The sequence below is a fragment of the Peromyscus maniculatus genome, chromosome 23, assembly GCF_049852395.1.
Source record: "Peromyscus maniculatus bairdii isolate BWxNUB_F1_BW_parent chromosome 23, HU_Pman_BW_mat_3.1, whole genome shotgun sequence".
Taxonomy (NCBI): Eukaryota; Metazoa; Chordata; class Mammalia; order Rodentia; family Cricetidae; genus Peromyscus; species Peromyscus maniculatus.
Window position 1 is genome coordinate 60700567 of NC_134874.1, and position 19001 is coordinate 60719567.

The 19001-nt window shown below is 44.0% G+C and overlaps 1 protein-coding gene across 1 annotated transcript; it reads right to left on the bottom strand.

Moving 5' to 3' along the window:
- Positions 1-628: 628 nt before the first annotated feature.
- On the bottom strand, positions 629-14849 carry LOC143270647 (putative sperm motility kinase W). Its single transcript, XM_076561405.1, has 13 exons — positions 14735-14849; positions 9321-10904; positions 8482-8909; positions 8096-8163; positions 7068-7202; positions 6775-6873; positions 5876-5956; positions 5613-5744; positions 4048-4191; positions 3552-3625; positions 2064-2135; positions 1434-1726; positions 629-1344 (listed from the first exon to the last, which is right to left on the bottom strand). Exons 1-3 carry the CDS (start codon positions 14803-14805, stop codon positions 8885-8887), a joined length of 1680 nt encoding a protein of 559 aa, XP_076417520.1. The 5' UTR covers positions 14806-14849; the 3' UTR covers positions 629-1344; positions 1434-1726; positions 2064-2135; positions 3552-3625; positions 4048-4191; positions 5613-5744; positions 5876-5956; positions 6775-6873; positions 7068-7202; positions 8096-8163; positions 8482-8884.
- Between the last annotated feature and the right edge of the window lie 4152 nt (positions 14850-19001).

Below are 19001 nucleotides of genomic sequence, written 5' to 3' on the forward strand. Positions count from 1 at the left end.
TTGTTGGAGGCATGTCTAGCATGGTCTAGAATCTAGCATTGCATGTGGGACAACAGAAGGGAGTTGAATACCTAGGCCTAATACATAGAGAACTCTGTGGAGAGTGTGGGTGAGGGGAGTCCTTCATGTCCTTAAACTGGCACTGTATGTAAGTTGTTAATAGTGGCAGAGGCATGCATAGCACATGTGAGTATCTAAGTGTCAGACCTGCTGCTTTCCCCAGCTGACTGGACCATCCATACAGTGCTGTTATCAGATCAGCTGGACAGCTCATCTCCATCCCACATGATATGATAGGTTTCAGCCATCCTCACTCCACACAGCACATACTACACCTCCACCTCCTCATAGCCACACAACTTTCACTGTCAGGGATTTGTTGTCTTCCTGGGGTGTGTCAGGAGCCAGGCTCTCTCTAGATGTCCTGGGGGAGTGTCTGCTCCAGCCATGCTCCAGCTTCTGTATTTTCATGTCTGGTGGCAGCAGGGCTCCCGAGTCCACAGTTCATCTACTCTGTGTTATTTCTGATCTTCCTTTTTATAAGGCAGGAAATCATGTAGTCCTCTTCTATATCTTTATGTGAGCATTATAGTGTTTGTATTTGAGGTCAATAGAAATGCTGACTGTGTTCAGTTTTTCAATGGGTTTCTTATTTGTTTTTAAATCTTCTTCTGCAATCATTGGTGGACAAGCCATTTTCTCTGCTTGGATTTCCATGGGTGACTATGAGAAAATCAGCTGGCAGGATTTTGCTGGGTCTGTTTCTGAGCTTTCTGCTCTGTTCCACATATCCAGTCTCCATTACTTCCATGTAGGTCTTTGTGGATCTCTGAGGTTTTGTGGGAAGTCCTGGAAGAAGAAGATGGGGGTCTGGAGGGATCTCTCCTGTCCTCTGCCATGTTTTCTAGGTTTAGGTCCCATTGGTTGTTACATCTTGTGTTTGAGCATTAGACTGGGTTTTGCTGAGTCTATAGATGAAGTGCAAACATCTGTCACCTTTAGAATAACAACTGGTAGAAGCTGGGAGCTCATAAAGCTTTGTATTTCTCTCCTCCAGGGGTCAAAGCATTCTGAATGCCAATTAATAGAAATTATGCTGGAATTCTAATTAAATACTTAAATATTGCTTTGTAAATCTTCTCTGCATAATACCATAATACCAGATGGGCCAAATGTATGACCTCAAGTTCTGCCTCTTCATGTTAGTGGAGGCCTGGGACAGGTGGTCCATGGGTACTGCCCTTCTCAGGAGATCCACTCTAGAGTTCAGAAAGAGAAGCACATTTAATTCCCAAGGCTCTTCTGAGATATTTCTTTACCTGCTTAGCAGGTTTTCTTTGTTATCTGTGAAGACAGAGAGGCATAGGTGACTTTCTGAACTGTCAAAATGTAGATGGGTCTATGTTGGGCAGGATTCAACAGTAAGTACCCACTGGGAGGCTTCCACAAGGGACACTCCTGTAGATTCCCCAGGTCTTGTTGGTAATTTGGGGTGGTTGTCTGTAGTTGGATGATGGAAGAGAAACCATGTCATCATCCTCCACAGCATGTCCTCCTGTTGCTGTGTGGAGCCTCTGAGTTCCTCTGGAGCTCAGACAATGGCATGCTAGTCTTCCAGGAAGGGGAGGGGAGAGGTGCTCTTTTTCCTCCATGTCACCAATGCTCAGTGTGCACACATGCAAATCAGGAATACTTGGGGTCCACGATTCAGGATATGGCCAGGCACCTAGAAGAAAAAGTTTATGTTAGACCATTGATGAGGCTGACAGAAAGATTCATTCACCACCCTAGACCTGTGGCCTTTCAGATAATAGCTGGTTTATTTCTGGTGGAGTTCAGGACCTAATGAGGCAGGAATAATAACCCTTTTCTTCCCATGTGACTTCCTGTGGAAGAACTCAGTGGGGTCTCCTTGAGAAACCCTGATTGCAGGGATTGGTTTTTCCTAGCTGTTCTGCTATTGTCCCATAAACAGGCTGTAGGATCAAGAAGGAAACGCAGTTTCACCAACATGTCTGTTTCTAGACGCTGTGCTTTCTGGACCCAGCTCACAGAACACTTGCCTAGATGAGACAGGATGCACATACAGTGAAGATGAGCTTTGTCTCAGAACAAATCCAGCAGAACCTGCAGATCTGAGGAAAGAAAGGATGTCAATGAGAGGTCTGGGGTTGACCTCTCAGATACAAGAGACTCAGGCTGTTACCACAATAGTCATCCAATCTGTGTCAATGACCTAAGAGTAATTTAAATATTATCAACCAGTCAGACTGTGCAAAAGAGCAAGCTACCCGGCATCAAGTGGACTCACTTTTCTCCACAAGGAAGTGAATAATACTGAGCAGCTTTGGGGTAGTGTGTGGAAAGTTCTTGTTACCAAGAGCATGTATTGTCTGCACCTATTCCTACTGCTTCCAGGAGCCAGGCAGTGGGGGAAGGAGGGTGTTGAATGTGTGAGTCTGATCATAAGCTGACTTCTCTCATGTAACTATCTAAAGGCGACCACATGCTCCTTGCAGTGGCCAGCGGTATAAAAAGTTCACATTATACTCACCTGGCCTCTTAGGCATCAACTCTGTTTCCTGACATCCACATTCTCAAAGGCCATTACCAGGGTTTAGGGCCCTGGTGTACATGTGCTGTCTCCTGAGAGTTTGCATGCCTGGCCATAGTACCCAAGACTCCCTTCTACAAGCCCTGGTTTTGGTTAAGTCCATCAGGGTGAAGCCTGTTGGAGTAGTTACACAGAGACCTACAGACCAGGCATTGGCTGAGGAACAAGCAGGTCATTGTCTCTTGGCTGGTTTCCCTTGCTAGGTTGTGTGAATCCCCAAGCCCCAGTCTCTGGAAACAACACAGACTAAGTCACTGTCCAGGGACAGAATGGATGTCACAACACACAGGTGTTTTGAAGATGTTCACCATCTTTGATTCAAAGTGTTCCTTCTCAATGGTATTAAGATCAGAGGGGAGAGATGTGCCACCTACACCAAGTTATCTCAATATCCCACTGTAGCCATGCCTCAGATGTCTCTCTCTCTCTCTCTCTCTCTCTCTCTCCCTTCCTACTTCCCTCTCCTTCCTCTCCCGCTTTTTCTCTTCCTCTGTAACACAAGCTCAATGATCATCTACCCTTGGGATTGAGGCAGACCTGCCTGAGAAGCCTCATTCTTCCTAACCTCTAAGCCAGAGTCAAGTTTAAACCAGAAACCAAAAACTAATCATCTACTACAGGCTGTTAGATAGTGATCTCAGTGATGCTTTCAGCCATGTGTTGCCCAGAAATGAGCCTTGACAATCATTCCATTCAGAGTGGTCATCCTTCACTGCATGGAGAGGCTGTATGACTGTCAGGTGCACGGGACAACAGTTTAAACAATTATCCCAGCTGGACAAGCAAGCAGACAGCCTAGCAGAAAGCCATAGCTCTGTGGTCAACAAGGCTGTCTAGGCCTGACCGCTGTACCCAGTGGGACCTGGTACAAAGTAGATTTAAGAAAGCTGACCCCACCTCTGACCACTGTGCCCTAGGCTAGGTAAGGCCCACTCACTTCCAAAGTGGAGCAATGTCCCAGCATTCCATCCAAAGTGGTACCCATTTTTCCTCCAGCTTGCTGTCACTTTCCTGTTAGGAGACAAATATGGTTCTGATGAAACTCCCTACAGTGAGGCCCCTTCACAAACACATAAACTAGACCAGAAGGCAGTGGGACTGTGTCTTTTCTGAAGGTCAGGACACAGAGATAAATGAAGGCTGCAAATACAACAGCAGGGAAGGAGGGAGAGGAAGGAGAGGAAGGAGCTCCCTTCCCCTCATGTGGGGAAACATTTCACTAGGACCAGAAACCTAAAGGGTAGACAGGTTAATGAGTACTGCTAGTTATTCCCCTGCAGACTGGTCCACAAGGTCTGCATGTTCAAGGGCAGCTTGCACGTGATATTGGCTCATGGCCCCCATTGAGGAGGATGCTGTGAAACACCAGCCCTTGATCATATTACCTTGATAATGAGGATTTTCTGGAGGGAAATCTATGGTAATTGGCTCACCTCCTCCTGTGCTGGACACAGACCCTTCATGCTGGGGAAGTGGGCACACTGCCATCTGGACTTCCTGCAGAGTTCCTGCTTCTGCTGTCTCAGGCCACACCTGCAAGTCGCCACCCTCTTTCTCCTGATGTAGAGTGTTCATCACTTTAAAGAGGACGGACATGGGAAAGGGACTCTAGGGGAATTTGAAATATGCAGCACTTAAGCTAGACCTACTATACATCCCTCTCCTCCTGGCTCATCCCATCTGTCTCTTCCGTTCTCTCTAAATTCCTCCCTTAGTCAATTTTTTCCTGCTGCCTCTGCAATCCCTGGTTATCTTCCTCTGTTCTCCATCCCCTGCTCAACCATGACACTTTATTTAGAAGTGGGTTTGTACTGTGGCACTGGTGATTTTGAAGTCAGAGTTTTAAATTTGCATACCCAGACAGTGAAAAAGTTAATGTGCCAAATGCAAAGGACAGATGACAGTATCAAACACAAAATTAATTAGTGTTATAAGCACTGAAGTCCTGGAACCAGACCAGTGACTCCGCAATGAGCACTAACAAGTGAAGATATGTGGACAGAGGGGTTTACAGTGTGACTCACTCTGTCACACTCGGTCACTGCAGCGTCCATGAGGAAACCTTTGAGTTTCCCCCTTTTCCCCCTTTTTAATTTTATCTTATGTTTCCTTTTTTCTGTTAAATTTTGTTGTATTGGGGCAGTTGTAGGGGTGGAGGGCAGATGTGAAATGATGGGGACATGAATGTAATCAAAATACCTGATGTAAAAGACACCTAGAATGAATATATATATATATATATATATATATATATATATATATATATATATATATATAGAGAGAGAGAGAGAGAAATAAATAAATGAATGAATGAATAAATAAATAAATAAATAAATAAATAAATAAATAAATAGATAAATGGATAAATAAGTAAAAGGAATAAATAAATGAAGAGCATACAGGGGAAAGAGCACATACTCACCCCAAAGAGTGAAATTTACACATTTTTTCAGAAAACAGATACAACTGAGGATGAATGTGTTATGTGTGACAAGCTTGTCCCAAAGACAAAGATCACTTTCTTTTTCATATGCAAAATGTGCAGGTCATAGGGGTCAGAACATGAACAACAGAACACTCAGGAAATGGAATAGGACAGTGGTCTTCCTGGGATGGTCCACAATGTTCTTGTGAGGGCCTGATCACCTCTACCATCACACACTGTCTAGAGTGGGGTGTACAGAGTCCTAATTGGTTCAGAATCCAGAAACCTGCAGCCCTGGATCTCCATTAGCCAGGGAGTATGAACAAGATTCAGTAGCCTAAAAGCAACCCAAAGTGGTTTTGACAAATAACAAAAGCACTGTGGGACCCATGAGCAAGAGTAGCCATGGAAGTCAGCAGACAAGCAGACAGAATCTGGGTGTCAGATGAGTAGAACTGGAAGCTCCTATCTAGAATATGTGGCTTCATGTACTGCCTCTGCCACTGGTGTCCTTAAAATGAAAGTCCTGCCGTCAACATCCCAAGACAGGCACCAGCTGTCTCAGTGACCCACCTTGAGTCCTCAGCTGTGATCACATGGCTCAAATGGAAAGAACTCAATCAATCAGACCAGGTAGCCAATCTGGATGATCCTGATTGGTCAGGTTGAGGTCATGGGATTTGTGCCTGGACTGCAGTGGGGATCCTGAGAAAAAGGATTAGAGAGTAGCCTTTGTGTGTTCTGTGCCTTTTTTCCAGGGATGTATCAGCTAGTTGCATACCTCCTCCAGCCCACTGACTGGGGTCCCCAGAAGAATTCATGACAGCAGTTCTCACCTCCAGGTATCTGTTCACTGGTGGACATAGACTTCTATTCTGAAGGTTAGATTTGGACTTTGCTGCTGTTTGTACTCCATCCTGGATGAAAGAAACTTCAATTCAGTCCCTGACACTGTTGAGATGAAAGAAGCACAAGACTTGTCTCCTTTCCTTCAAATGTTTGGAGAAATTTACCATTGATGCTATACAAACAGTACGTGAAGCCAGGCATGGCAGTCCACATCTGTAATTCCAGCGCTCAGGAGGCAGAGAAAGGGGGTCAATCTCTATGACTTTCAGAGCTGTATGTTCTACACAGAGAGTCTCAGGATAGCCAGGGCCATACAGTGAGATCCAGTCTCAAAAAGAGTAAAATATATAAAATGAGGATTCAGGAAATTTTCCTATCTCATTTCTGGAATTCAACATACTCCTCAACCATTTCTCAGCCCTGCCTTCACTGATATGCAGCAGAAACACAGCCTGACACCAGGTGATAGCCACAAACTGAAAATTTCTCTCTCTTCCTGAACAAACTGACTGATCTTATATTGTGCACTTGGACTCACCAGATAGTCAGGGTTCTAGAAGTCAGTGACAGCACAAGCTGGCTATCATCCCCTGGGAAGATCCGGCCAAAGACGTTAACATGCATCAGTATTTGCTAACAGCCCAGGATCAGATAGTCAGATGGAGCTGGAGGCCAACTACAGCAGAGAAGCTGGTTCCTTCCTTGTGAACCTCTGCAGTCTCTCAGTCTCCCATTGCTCTTCAGTTGAGCAAGTCAATGATAACTTTCCCTCTGTGTCAGGGATGCTGGCACATGCTACTTCAAGGGATCCTTTTCAGCACATCAAGACCAGACTTCAGAGACTTATCTTCTGCCACACACAGATACTTACTGTACTCAGTCTTACCTTCAGGTGCATGATTCATACAGATTAGTACCCTGGAGTCCCTGTTGAGTTCATTTCCCCTTGCCAAATCAGTGAGCTGCTCCCTAACTGGAAGGCGTCCTAGAAAACAGTTGAGACACTACAACTCAACCAGTGCTTCACACTGCACCAGGGGCTGTCATCAAGAGATTCATGATGATCAAAGTTACCTTCTGAGTCTGACCCCAATGGTGGGCATTGGTCATAAAGAATTCCCATGGCTGCTGTTCTTGTAGAGGCAATACTCAGCATCAGGCCTAGCAAGGCCTACTTACCTTCCCACATTGGAGCAGAACAATGTTAATGTAAGGTCAAATATCAGTTATAAATGCCTCTATGAGATGGAAAAATGATGCAGAATTCTTGGATCAGGAGGTGGGAGGCACCATGGGAAGCCTGGATGAAGGAGGCTATGGAGAAAAAGACATAGATGTCATCAGATCTGCCAAAGGCCATGATAGACAAGACCAGCAGAGGACCCCACTGCATGATGCAGCCACCCTTCTCTTGCAATACCCTTCTTTAGTAGCCCAGAATCAGAATCCCTTCCAAAGCAGCCTCATAGTTCTCTACCTTGACATATGCCAATCACAATCAAGGCTGTGCTCTTCATTGCTGGCTATAAATCTGAGGTCACATTTTGCTCTGTTTGAGACATTTTTTCCTGGTCTCACTTCTTCAACACCTGCCCCAGCAAAACCTCCTTTTCTCCACTCATTTCAGGTGAGCTCCTCTGGACACACTCTACCCTCTCTACAGGTCCTCTCATTTCCTCTTCATCCTCTCCATCCTCCTTTTTCCTGTTCCTCCCCTTATCTCCATTCTCCCATCTCCCAGTGGATTTACAGTTGCTGTAGTTCTTCTGAAAGACAGTCAGAAAGCAGTTTGAAGGTGATGAATGAATCAAAGAAGAGGGAAGCCTCAGATCTATGTGCAAGTCTGTCCTGTTGACAGAGGCAGCCCTTTTAGATGCCGTGGAACCCTGGTCCCACAGGAACCATGAGGGATGTAGACATTCATTGGGTCGATGCTACATGTGACTCTCAGGGATGTTCAGCAACAGTGCAGGGGCAGCAGTGAGGTGAAGGATGGGGAAGATGGCAGCTGAGACCCTAACCTGGAGGATGGATACTGGAACCTATAGTCCTAACATATCATCACACAGATTTCCAGCCTGGATCCTTCCTGTTGCACTACACCACACCAAGACTGTAGTTCAAATACACCAGTTCACTTTTCCCAAATAAAACCCGAAAGAATAAGGAAAGTGCCTCTCTTAGTGACTTTAACAGACAGGACTTACTCAGCACTGAAGAGGATGGGACTCCACTGACCAATAGTGCTGCACTTTTCTCCTGCTTCACCCCAGATCTGTAGGAAAGAACAGGATGTTATTTCCAAGTCAACATCCTACGTGTGTGCCTTGACACATGGTAGGAACCATCAGAGCAGGCCCTCTCCTCCTCATTGCTGGCTATTTCTTGCTCCCTCCCACTCTGCACTTCAGGGGAGATTTGTTCCTGCTCTAGACTGTGCACGGCCCCTGTCACAGGTCAGCACACACATCTCCTTTGTTGACAGGAAGTTCCTCAGGACAGACTCTACTCCTTATTCTACACCAACTCTCATGTCCCCTATTCCTGTCTCGAAACTGTTTGCCAATTAGTCCCCTTTATCTCCTTCACCCACCTCCATTCTCCAGAGGATTTACACAGGTCTTGCTGTTTTGTCCATAAGGCAGTCACAGAGTAAGTTGGAAGGTTAAAGTGACCAAGATGATGAGCAGCCGTGATTGGTATGAAGTCATTCCTGGTGGTAGAGGCTGCTGTTTTCCATGCAGTGTGAGTGGTCCTACAAGCACAACCAAAGCTAGGAAGGTAGAGGGTCATGGGGTACATATGCTATATGACCCCAAATTGTCCCACAACAGTTCTGAAGCTGAATTGAGCTGAAAGAGATGCAGATTGGTAGCTCAGACCCAATAGCTGGAGGATGAATGCAGGCAGGAGCCTGTTGCTCTGTGTTGGAGGGAGCTGGCACTCCTGCGATCTGTCTTGGGTCCCTCCCATGGCTCCTCACCAGGTCTGGAATTCTATTGGGCCATTTCAGTTTCCACACTTCAAAGCAGAAAGAAACATGAATGCACCTCTATTAGTGACTTTGGTAGATAAAAGTTCTGTGCCATATTCCTCCCCTGATTTCTCCTTTCTGAACCTTTGCCCCATTTAGCCAAACTCTCCTCCCTTCCTTCCCATGCTGTGGTCCCCATGCTATGCTACCTGCTTTTGCCTCAGCCTTCTAGGGCTGTACATGAACAGAAAGCTGTGAATTTGCCATCTAATGTACCACATATCTGAAATTCTGTGCCCTCTGAGTGGGTACAACTTTTCATTTAAAAAGGATATTGAAATGGTATATTCAAAATACAATGTAGGAATTCATCTATGTGGCACATCTAACTGTTCTCCATGTCGGTCTCCACTGTCCCCTCTTTTCCTTGATCCCTGATGCAAGGGTTCAGGGCTCACCTTGGGGTGGGCAGGCAGCAGCAGCAGCAGCAGCAGCACAGTGCTCTCAGTGCATGGGAAATTTGCTTCCTCACCAGTTTCCAGATCCTGAGTGGCCTGGATCCAGATGTCATGGGTGCCACCTGGGGCTGGTCACTGGGAATGTCTGACCCCTGGGATGAATCTTCTTCACAGAAGCCCAGGTTCAGAAATCCCGTGGGTGTAGCCTCCAAGACTGATTCAGGAGAAGAGAGATTGCCAGGCAGGGGGTCAACAGAATTCCTGTTGACTTCAGTGTCCTCTGTAGCAGTGTTGATAGCATCAGCCACAAGAGCATCTCTTTCTGGGACTGTGTTGTCTGAACCGGGCATCGCCTCCAGGAAGGAGAGTCTGTGAGGCATGCTGTAGCTTCTACATCCTTTACCTCTTTCTTCCACACCCTCCACCTTAACGTGACTCTTCCCAGCTTGTGTACCGGTTGTAAATGCTGGTTCACTGGCTCTCCTGGTCAAGGGGAGAGGGAGGCGAACAGGACCTGGAGGGCTGCTAGTTAACCAGGGCATCTGATCTTGCTGATGGCTGTCCCCACCACTCAGCTGATATTTGAGAATGTTGCATGTAGCCGTTACATGATTATCTTCTCGCCTGTGAGTTAGGGATGAAACAATCTCCTCACACGTATAGCCGATGGTGCACATGGTCTCCACGACCCTGGGCAGGATTTCTTTGGTGGCAGGCAGTACATGTTCTTGAATGGGCCCTAGCCATGGTCGTTCCACAAGCTGACAGATTGTGAATCGGTACCAGATAGGGACCATGAGTAGTCGGGCAATGATGATGTGACAGGGTTTTGACAGATGGTAAGGAATGGGACACATTGTGGTGGTGATGACCCTGTGCATACCTTCAAGGGTTTCCTCCATGTATGGAAAGTGCCCTGTGACTAAGACATATAGAACAATACCCAAGCTCCACATATCACCTGCCCGTCCATCATAGGGCTTTCTTGCCAAGATCTCTGGGGCCCAATAGAGCAAGGAGCCACAGATCTCCTCCAACATCTGCCCCTCTGTGATTTCAATTGCCATACCAAAGTCACAAAGCTTTGCATTTCCTGCTGCATCGACTAGGATGTTTTCTAATTTGATATCACGGTGTGCGATGTGTCTCTGGTGGAGGAAGTGAACTGCTGACACCACCTGCTGGAAAATCACTCTAGCCTCCTCCTCCTTAAAACAGCCCAGAGCCCCGAGGCAGCTCTCCAGGTCTTCTCCTGCCACATACTCCATAATCAGATAAGTGGTTGACAGTGTATCGATCATGTCAAAAAATCGAACGATGTTCCTGTGTTCTAAAGACTGAAGGATGTTCACTTCAGTACTGATGTCAGCCACACTGTTGGTGTTTTTCTCAAGGACCTTGACAGCCACTCGTGTATGTGTGGGAAGATGGCAGGCCAGCTTTACCTCCCCGAATGAACCACAACCTAGAGATGTTAACATCGTGAAATCCTTTTCAAGATAATCCTCTTCCATGTGGTTGGCCATGGTGTTCTGCTCAATTCCAACCACTTTATCTTGTGGGTAATCCCAGACCCACACAATGCTAAAAGAAAAAGATTAATGCAGTTTTAGAAGAGGAGGATATAGATTTGGATTCTCTGTTATGAAATTGAGATATCCCAAACAATCTAATGATGCTCTTCAAGGATACAAAAATACTAGAAGAACCTAAACCCAAGGCAGTGGATGAGGAATCATAAGAAAGATCAGTGTTGGTATAAGTAAAGTTGGCATGGAAAAGAAAATCCTGAGATCCCTGAAAGAATGAGCTGCTTCTTTTCAAGGATGTGCCACAATGCAAACCCTTAACAAAGTTGATCAAGATTATGTAAAATAGTTCAATGAATTCAAACTCTAAACTAGTAGAATTATACATAATATACTCAGCATCTATTATAATATAGTTATAATATAATATTATAACACAGTTATAAATATTATATTATACATATATGTTACCTATAATACACATTATGTGCTTTATATATTTATTTAGTCCAGTAAATTTAAAAATGTTTTCTATAAAGGAGAAAAGAAACCAAAGGGAAATAAAAGGCTGAATTTTCAAAAATGAAAATTGGGTAACATTTATTGAGGAAATTGATAAAATAAGTACAAATTATCACTAAAACAAAAAAAAATTAATATAATCTTATTGCATCTTGTTATTCCATGTTCAGTTGCTATCCCTTGGAGCCTGCTCTTTTCTCAAGGGAAACAGAGGAGCAGTGGATCTGGTGGAGAGAGGAGGTGAGGGGCAACTGGGAGGAGTGGAAGGAGGGGAAGATGCAGTCAGGATGTACTGTATGAAAAAGATGAAATATAAAGAAAAACTGAAAAAACATAAATATAAATATGACACAGGAAATCTAAATCCCTGGAAATCAACTTTCCAATCTCTACAACTAGCAACAATGACCGACAAGTATTTTAGCAGTTTATAAACTGAGGGAAGGCACAGTTTCAAGCACATTTCATAAAAGAGTTATTCCCCTAATTTCCAAACTATATAAGACGTTTCAAAATTATCGTAGTATCAGGCAATATCCTTGACTGACAGATTAGAAAAACCTGAATGAGGGTAATTGATAGGTCACATCAAATTCAACACCACGTTAATAAGACCAGACTGTATGCTCAAGACGTCTTTAACCGGGAACATTCAAGATTCATCAACAGCCAAAGAGCACAGCATACACACAACACTGAGGTAAGTCCTAAATCAGACATCAGTGGAATAGAATGCCTAATTCAGGAAAAACTTGGAAATAGTGAAAGTGTTACTACAAACATGCCAGTTCCACAAATACAAGTGTCACATTTTGTTCACTCCAGGTCATGAGCAGACAGAGGCATAGCCTTTGTATAATAGGAAGTAATTGTCCAATTTAATGGGCCAGGAAGTGAAGTATAGCAGATAAATATGATCAAAGTAGAGTACAGCCAGATATCAGTCATGATCAAATTCCTCATCCTACGCATTTACTACATAACATTAAATTTGCAAAATACACAAGAACACAGCCAAAAATGACAAAAAAGGAGTTAATAGAAGGAAAATCAGTTGAAATGAATAAAAAGGAATTACAGGGAAAAATTACTACCAAAACCAATAATGTAAATAAAGAAATGCTGGGCAGTGGTAGCGCACGCCTTTAATCCCAGCACTCAGGAGGCAGAAGCAGGCGGATCTTTGTGAGTTCGAGGTCAGCCTGGTCTACAGAGCGAGACGCAGGAGAGGCACAAAGCTACACCTTTGTCTTGAAAAACAGAAAGAAAGAAAGAAAGAAAGAAAGAAAGAAAGAAAGAAAGAAAGAAAGGAAGGAAGGAAGGAAGGAAGGAAGGAAGGAAGGAAGGAAGGAAGGAAGAAAGAAAGAAAGAAAGAAAGAAAGAAAGAAAGAAAGAAAGAAAGAAAGAAAGAAAGAAGAAAGAAAGAAAGAAGTAATAGTCAATTGCCAAAAGGCCAAACTGAGAACTTGGGAATCAAACTCACTATGTCCAGATCCAACAGGTCAGGGAAAAGGTCAAGTATATGGGGGAAATAACTGAGTCCAACTGCTCTCCCACCAACCAACCGATTCTCCGAAGTACAAACAAAACTCAGCCACAGGCAGTGCCTTTTCATTGGCTAGTATCTAGCATACCTCACAAGGATTCCGTGTGATGTCACATGCAATGGACCAATTAAGGCTCGAAAAAAACCACAGTGATTTTTTAAAATTATTTTCTGTTAAATTATTAATTTTTTTCCATTCACGTTCTTGTTCCCAAGGAAATGCCCTTAGCAGAGAGGGCTGCTATCCTTCCCAACCCCACTCCTGTTACTTTCCCAGAAGCCAAGACAGATTCATTGTTGTCACACAGTCACACATTGAACATATCTCTCCCATCCACCCTGTGAATATAATCAATGAGCCCTTCAAGTAGCCTAAATTCCAGATCCCATCCTGTGTCATGTAGCATAGGTCTCATATTAACCAAGCCTGCTTCTTGATGTTGAAGCAACTCCTTTCCCCTCAGACACCATGAAGTTAATGGAGACACACTTTGTCTGGTGGGAATAAAACTCCTTCAGACACGCACAGAGTGTCCAGACCATCTTTACTAATGACCTTTTGTCTGAAAGGAAGATCTGTCCATGCATCACTGTCCTTCTGTAAGCTCTGACCATTCCCTCCCTCCCCTGATAAAAAATAGAAAATACATCCAAGAAGGAGGGAAATAGTAAGTCAAAGGGAAAATTAAAGTCTGGGAAATAAAACTAGATAAAACACTCTGAAAGAATTGAGTATCAAGAAAGACTCATACAGTGACCAGGACAATTCACTGATGAATTCAATCATCTCAACATCTAGCAGCAATGTTCTCCAGATATTTCAGTACCCTATAAGTCTGAGGGAAAGAACATTTTCAAATTTTTCTCATAAAAGATGCATTACCCTTATTCTCAAACCAAGTAAGTAAAAGGTAAAAACAAGCCAATATCAGGCAATATCTTTGACTAACATAAATTAGAAAGTCCTTAATGAGAGATAGCTCACACCAAATTCAACAGCACATTAAGAAGACCATACTTTGCCAGGCAGTGTTGTAACATGCCTTTAATCCCAGCATTCAGGAGGAAGAGACAGGCGGATCTACGTAAGTTCAAGCCTGGTCTACAGAGCAAGATCAGGACATGCACCAAAACGACACAGAGAAACCCAGTCTTGAAAAAAATGAAAAGAAGAAGAAGAAGAAGAAGAAGAAGAAGAAGAAGAAGAAGAACAACAACAACAACAACAACAACAACAACAACATACTTCATTTTCAGAATTCCTTAACCTAGGAACATTAGGATTCGTCCACACATACAAATTTACACAAAGCAGAACATACACACAACATTGAGGTAAGTCCTATAATAGGACATCAAAGGAATGAAATGCCTTTTTCAGGAAAACTTTTGGAACTAGAGAAAGTGTTACTTCAAATATTCCTGTTCCACAAACACAACTGTCACATTTTGTTTCCTAGGGATCCTGAACAAACAGAGGAAAGAACCTTAGATCATTTCAATGTACTTGTCACATTCAATGTGTGGGTAAGTGAAATAGAGCATGTAAATATGATCAAAATGCAAAATAGTCAGATATGGGAAGTCATGATCAAATTCCTCATGCTATAGAGATAATATATACCACCATATGTGTGAATTACACAAGAACAAAGGCAAAAATGACAAAGAAAGAAATTGATAAAAGGAAAATGAGGTGAAATGAGGAAAAGGCATTTACAGGCAAAAATCAAAACCCAAACCAAAGATGTAAATAAAGCAATGAATAGATAACAAATGACAAAAGCCTAAACTGAAAACCTGGGGAATATACTCACTAAGTCGAGATCCGACAGGCTTTGAAAAGTCCAAATCCAGGAGAAACAACTGAATCCAACTGCTCTCCCATCAACCGACTGCTTCTTTGAAGTACAAAGACAAAACTCAGCCCTAGGTGGCGCCCTTTTATTGGCTGATATCTAGCTTACATCACTTGGACTCCATGTGATGTCACATGCAATGGTCCAATCAAGGCTTGGCAAAAAGCTATAGTGATTTTTTTTTCTCTCACATTCTTGTTTCCAGCCACTCAACAACTAATTTTTCTCTTGTATGGTCTAATAGTTGGCAAAGATCTACTTACAGGAGGCAGGGTTTATTTAACTTCAGATCTATAGAAACACAAGTCAACCCAATGGGAGGAAATAATGGCGTGGACATCAGCAGAGTTGTCCAGTTGGTTATATGGCATTTGTAATCTCAATATTCTTCGGACATATCCTTGTCTTCTCCAAGTAGTTAGTGTGATCTTAAGCATGTGTCTCAGCCGGGCGGTGGTGGTGCATGCCTTTAATCCCAGCACTCGGGAGGCAGAGGCAGGCGGATCTCTGTGAGTTCGAGGCCAACCTGGGCTACCAAATGAGTTCCAGGAAAGGCACAAAGCTACACAAGAGAAACCCTGTCTCAAAAAACCAAAAAAAAAAAAAAAAACTTGTCTCTAGTCAGGCAATGTCAAATTACATTTTAGGTGCCATGACTGATACAGTCAATCTGTGGTTCTTTCTCTCCCCCAGCCTTCTCTCATTTACACTAAAAAGCATGGGGTACATGAGCTTGAACTGACCATGTTTAAAAGTGTGTGTCCTCCTTCAACGAGCGTATTCCAAAATTGACTCCAATCTCAAAATATGTAGTTGCTTCCAGAATGAAATACCTATAGTTTCTATGTTACAGAAGACACTGTCTTCCAATCAATCTCCCCACTCTGCTGATCTTTCATTCCCAAAGAGTTCTCATGGTATGGATTCCATCTGTTTCTTTCTGGTGGGCTATGAACCATCAATGAACAGATCCCATAGTCATGAGTGCCATGCCACTTGCCCTTTGGCCTTGGTCTTTAACTTCATTCTTAAGTCCATGGAGGATCAACATCATTTGGTTGTTGTTTTCTATATGAAATCTTGGTCATTAACATTTGACACTGAATGTCTATGCAGTATAATTCAAACCCAAGGTGGGAAGGGAGGTATGCTGTGGCCAAGGCACAGCTGAAGGTCAATGCGGCATTCCACTTTGCTTTACTGGGGTTTGCATCGCTGTGGAGCTGTCCTCCCTAAGTCTCACCAGGTGGGTCCCATAGCCCACTGCTCTCAGAGTGCTTTAACTTTCCTGGGGTCCCAGCAATGGACAAGCTGGGGAGTAAACTGCTGGGTGAGATCAGGAAAGACATGCATAATAACAAACCTTACCCATCGGGGACGTTACTCATGGGCAGTTTGCTTCCACTAATGGAGCATCAGTCCTTCTTTGACATGGTCCCTGCCATGTGGGTTATCCTAATCACCACCCAGCACTGGATCTGCCAGATCTTCAAAAGTGCTCACATCCCACAGCCCACAACAGTATCTGCCCAATGACATCAATATATTCCCAGAGTAATAGCCATGTTTTCTTGTCCATCTAAGGACCTCATCTCAGTGTTCTCTATCCTTCTGTGAGTCAGGACTTGTCCAATTGGGATTATACTGAGCAGTACATGTTGGGAAACAGAGCACTGCACAGCAGGGACTCACAAATAGGTTCCCAAGAGCCAGCCAAAGCCCAAGGGACAGCCCCTGTTACCATTGTTGGGAGTTCCACAAGTAGACCAAGCTACACAGCTGTCAGATATATGTAGAGGGCCTAGTCAGTCTCATGTAGGCTCTCTGGTTATTGGTTCAGACAGAGTTCATATGAGCCAGGTTAGTTGTTTTCTGTTATCTTGGAATGTTCTTGACCCCACTGAACCCACAATCCTTCCTCCCTCTCTTCAGCAGAATTTCCTGAACCCAAAGAGGATTAATGTTTTGTTGTGGGTCTCTGCATCTATTTCCATCAGTTACTGGATGAAGACTCTCTGATGACAATTGAGGTAGTCAACAGTCTGATCACAGGAGATGGCCAGTTCAGGCTGTGTATCCGATATCACTAGACATCTTAGTTGGCATCATCCTCATAGATTTCAGGGAGTTCCCCTTGCATCATGTTCTACCTGACCCCATTATGCTCCCCTGTTCCAGTCATCTCTTTCAGTAGAGTGCCCCTTCATGCACCTCCCAACCCAAACCCTCATGCTCCCATCCTCACCTGCCCCCAGTTCACCCAGGAGATCTCTTTTTTTCCCTTTCCCAGGGAGATCCATGCATCTGCCATTGGGCTTTCCTTGTTACCCAACCTTGAATTTGGTTGAAGTCTCTCTTATTGTTGACCACTACTTTGTGATTGATCATTTTGGGAGGAGTTATGTTGAAAGGACCAAGCAGATGCCATAACAGGCTGTCAGTCTTCTCCCAGAGATCAGCCCTCAATTTCAGTTTCCTGAGACTTGAGCAAGCAGTTTCTGGGAGGGCTATGACATAGTCCTTGCAGTAGCTCCCTTTCTGCAAGTACTCTGACTGCTCAAGGTTCAGCCAGTTGTTTACTGTCTGGGACCCCTCACCAGCTAAGAGATACGTGCATGGCTCTATCTGAACATGTGAGACCAGACAGCCTCCATGGCAGCTCAAGGACAAAGCCTGGGACTTGTCCAGGTCTGCCCCCCCAAGATGATAACTATAACCCAACCAGTAAATCCAAAGGTTCCACACCCTTACCCAATCATATGATGCCAAGGCTTGTGCCACCCTGTTTGCGGTTTTTCCCTTAAAAACCCCTCACCCTGAGAGCTCAGGGCCATCCTCCTCCACCCGCTGTGTCGAGTGTTGGACATGGACCAAGCCCAGGCTTGCTTGCTATCAATAAACCCCTGTGTGTTTTGCATCGGATATTGGCTCTGTGGTAGTCTTGCTCAGGGGTCTCGAGGGGCAGCCACAACAATGTTGTCCTGGGTTTTTCATGTTACTTCTGCATTTGTCATGGGCTCATCTGGATTTAGTTTGTTACTTGAGTGCTTCTGTTTCCTTTGTGTTGGGGAATGTTTAGATTGATGCTTGGTGTTCCTAGTGTGGCTGTGCTAGGCTCATCTGTGTTCTGCTTGAGCTCAAGTGTGGAGACACACGGTGCCGGTTTGTAGGTGGGATAACTTCCTGATGCTGGATGATCTAGAAATGGTATCCCTTCTGACCTCACCAACCAGAATACAGGAATTGAGATGAGATGTCTGCTGGGGCAGGATTCAGAATGTCCCACAACCTCTGATCTCATGAGCCAGGTTATGTGTATTACAATGGTTGTGTGTGCTGGTCACGATGTGCTGACATGTATTCTGACCTCATGAGCCATGTTCCACAGAGTGCAGTGGGTATATTTACCAACATTCCAGAGAGTGAAAAAGCCATGATGTTTTCACACTTCTGCCAGCCTCCTAAACTGACCTTCCTACAACCACTGTTGCTGCTTATATGTCCCATGATTTACTATCTCAAGTCATATGATTTCACTCCTCTGTTTATACCCTCTGATTGGTACTTATCATACTAAAAATACACTCAGATTCCTTCCCTCTCTCTGTATATATCATCAGGCACTATTTCTTGTGTCACCCGAATTCAGCAGTATTTCTCCAATCTGTCTGCTTGAGATGTGTTCGATGATTAATTTCATTAAAATAATCTGACCTCATGGAATTGTATTGTACTGGTCCTTGATTTGTTTTCTCCCTGAGATCTAGTCAACTTTAAACTTCCATTTGTCCATACTGGTTTATATTACATTCTTAAAGCCAGCAGTCAGTAGGTGAAGTTTGGAGGATTACAAATTAAGGCCAGTCCTGCGATATTGTTCTAGTATACATTGTATTATTAATAGACACATCCTGACATAACTCAATGTGATTGAAAGAGTTTATTTGGCTCCCATGTCCTGTTCAATGTCCATCATTAGTGAAGTTTTCTAGGATCTCTAGCAGATTCAGAGGACAGCTCTTTACTGGCCTGTTTTTCACAGCTACTTCAGTTTACTTTCTTACACAATTCGGGACCAACACACAGGGGTGGAGGCACCCACATTGGGCCTGGAGCTCCCACATTAGGCCCCACATTAATAAAGAAATGCGTCCTGTGAACTGCATGCAATTGCAAAATCACAGGCCTAGTTTCAGACACTCAGCACAACAATCCTCTTTGTTTT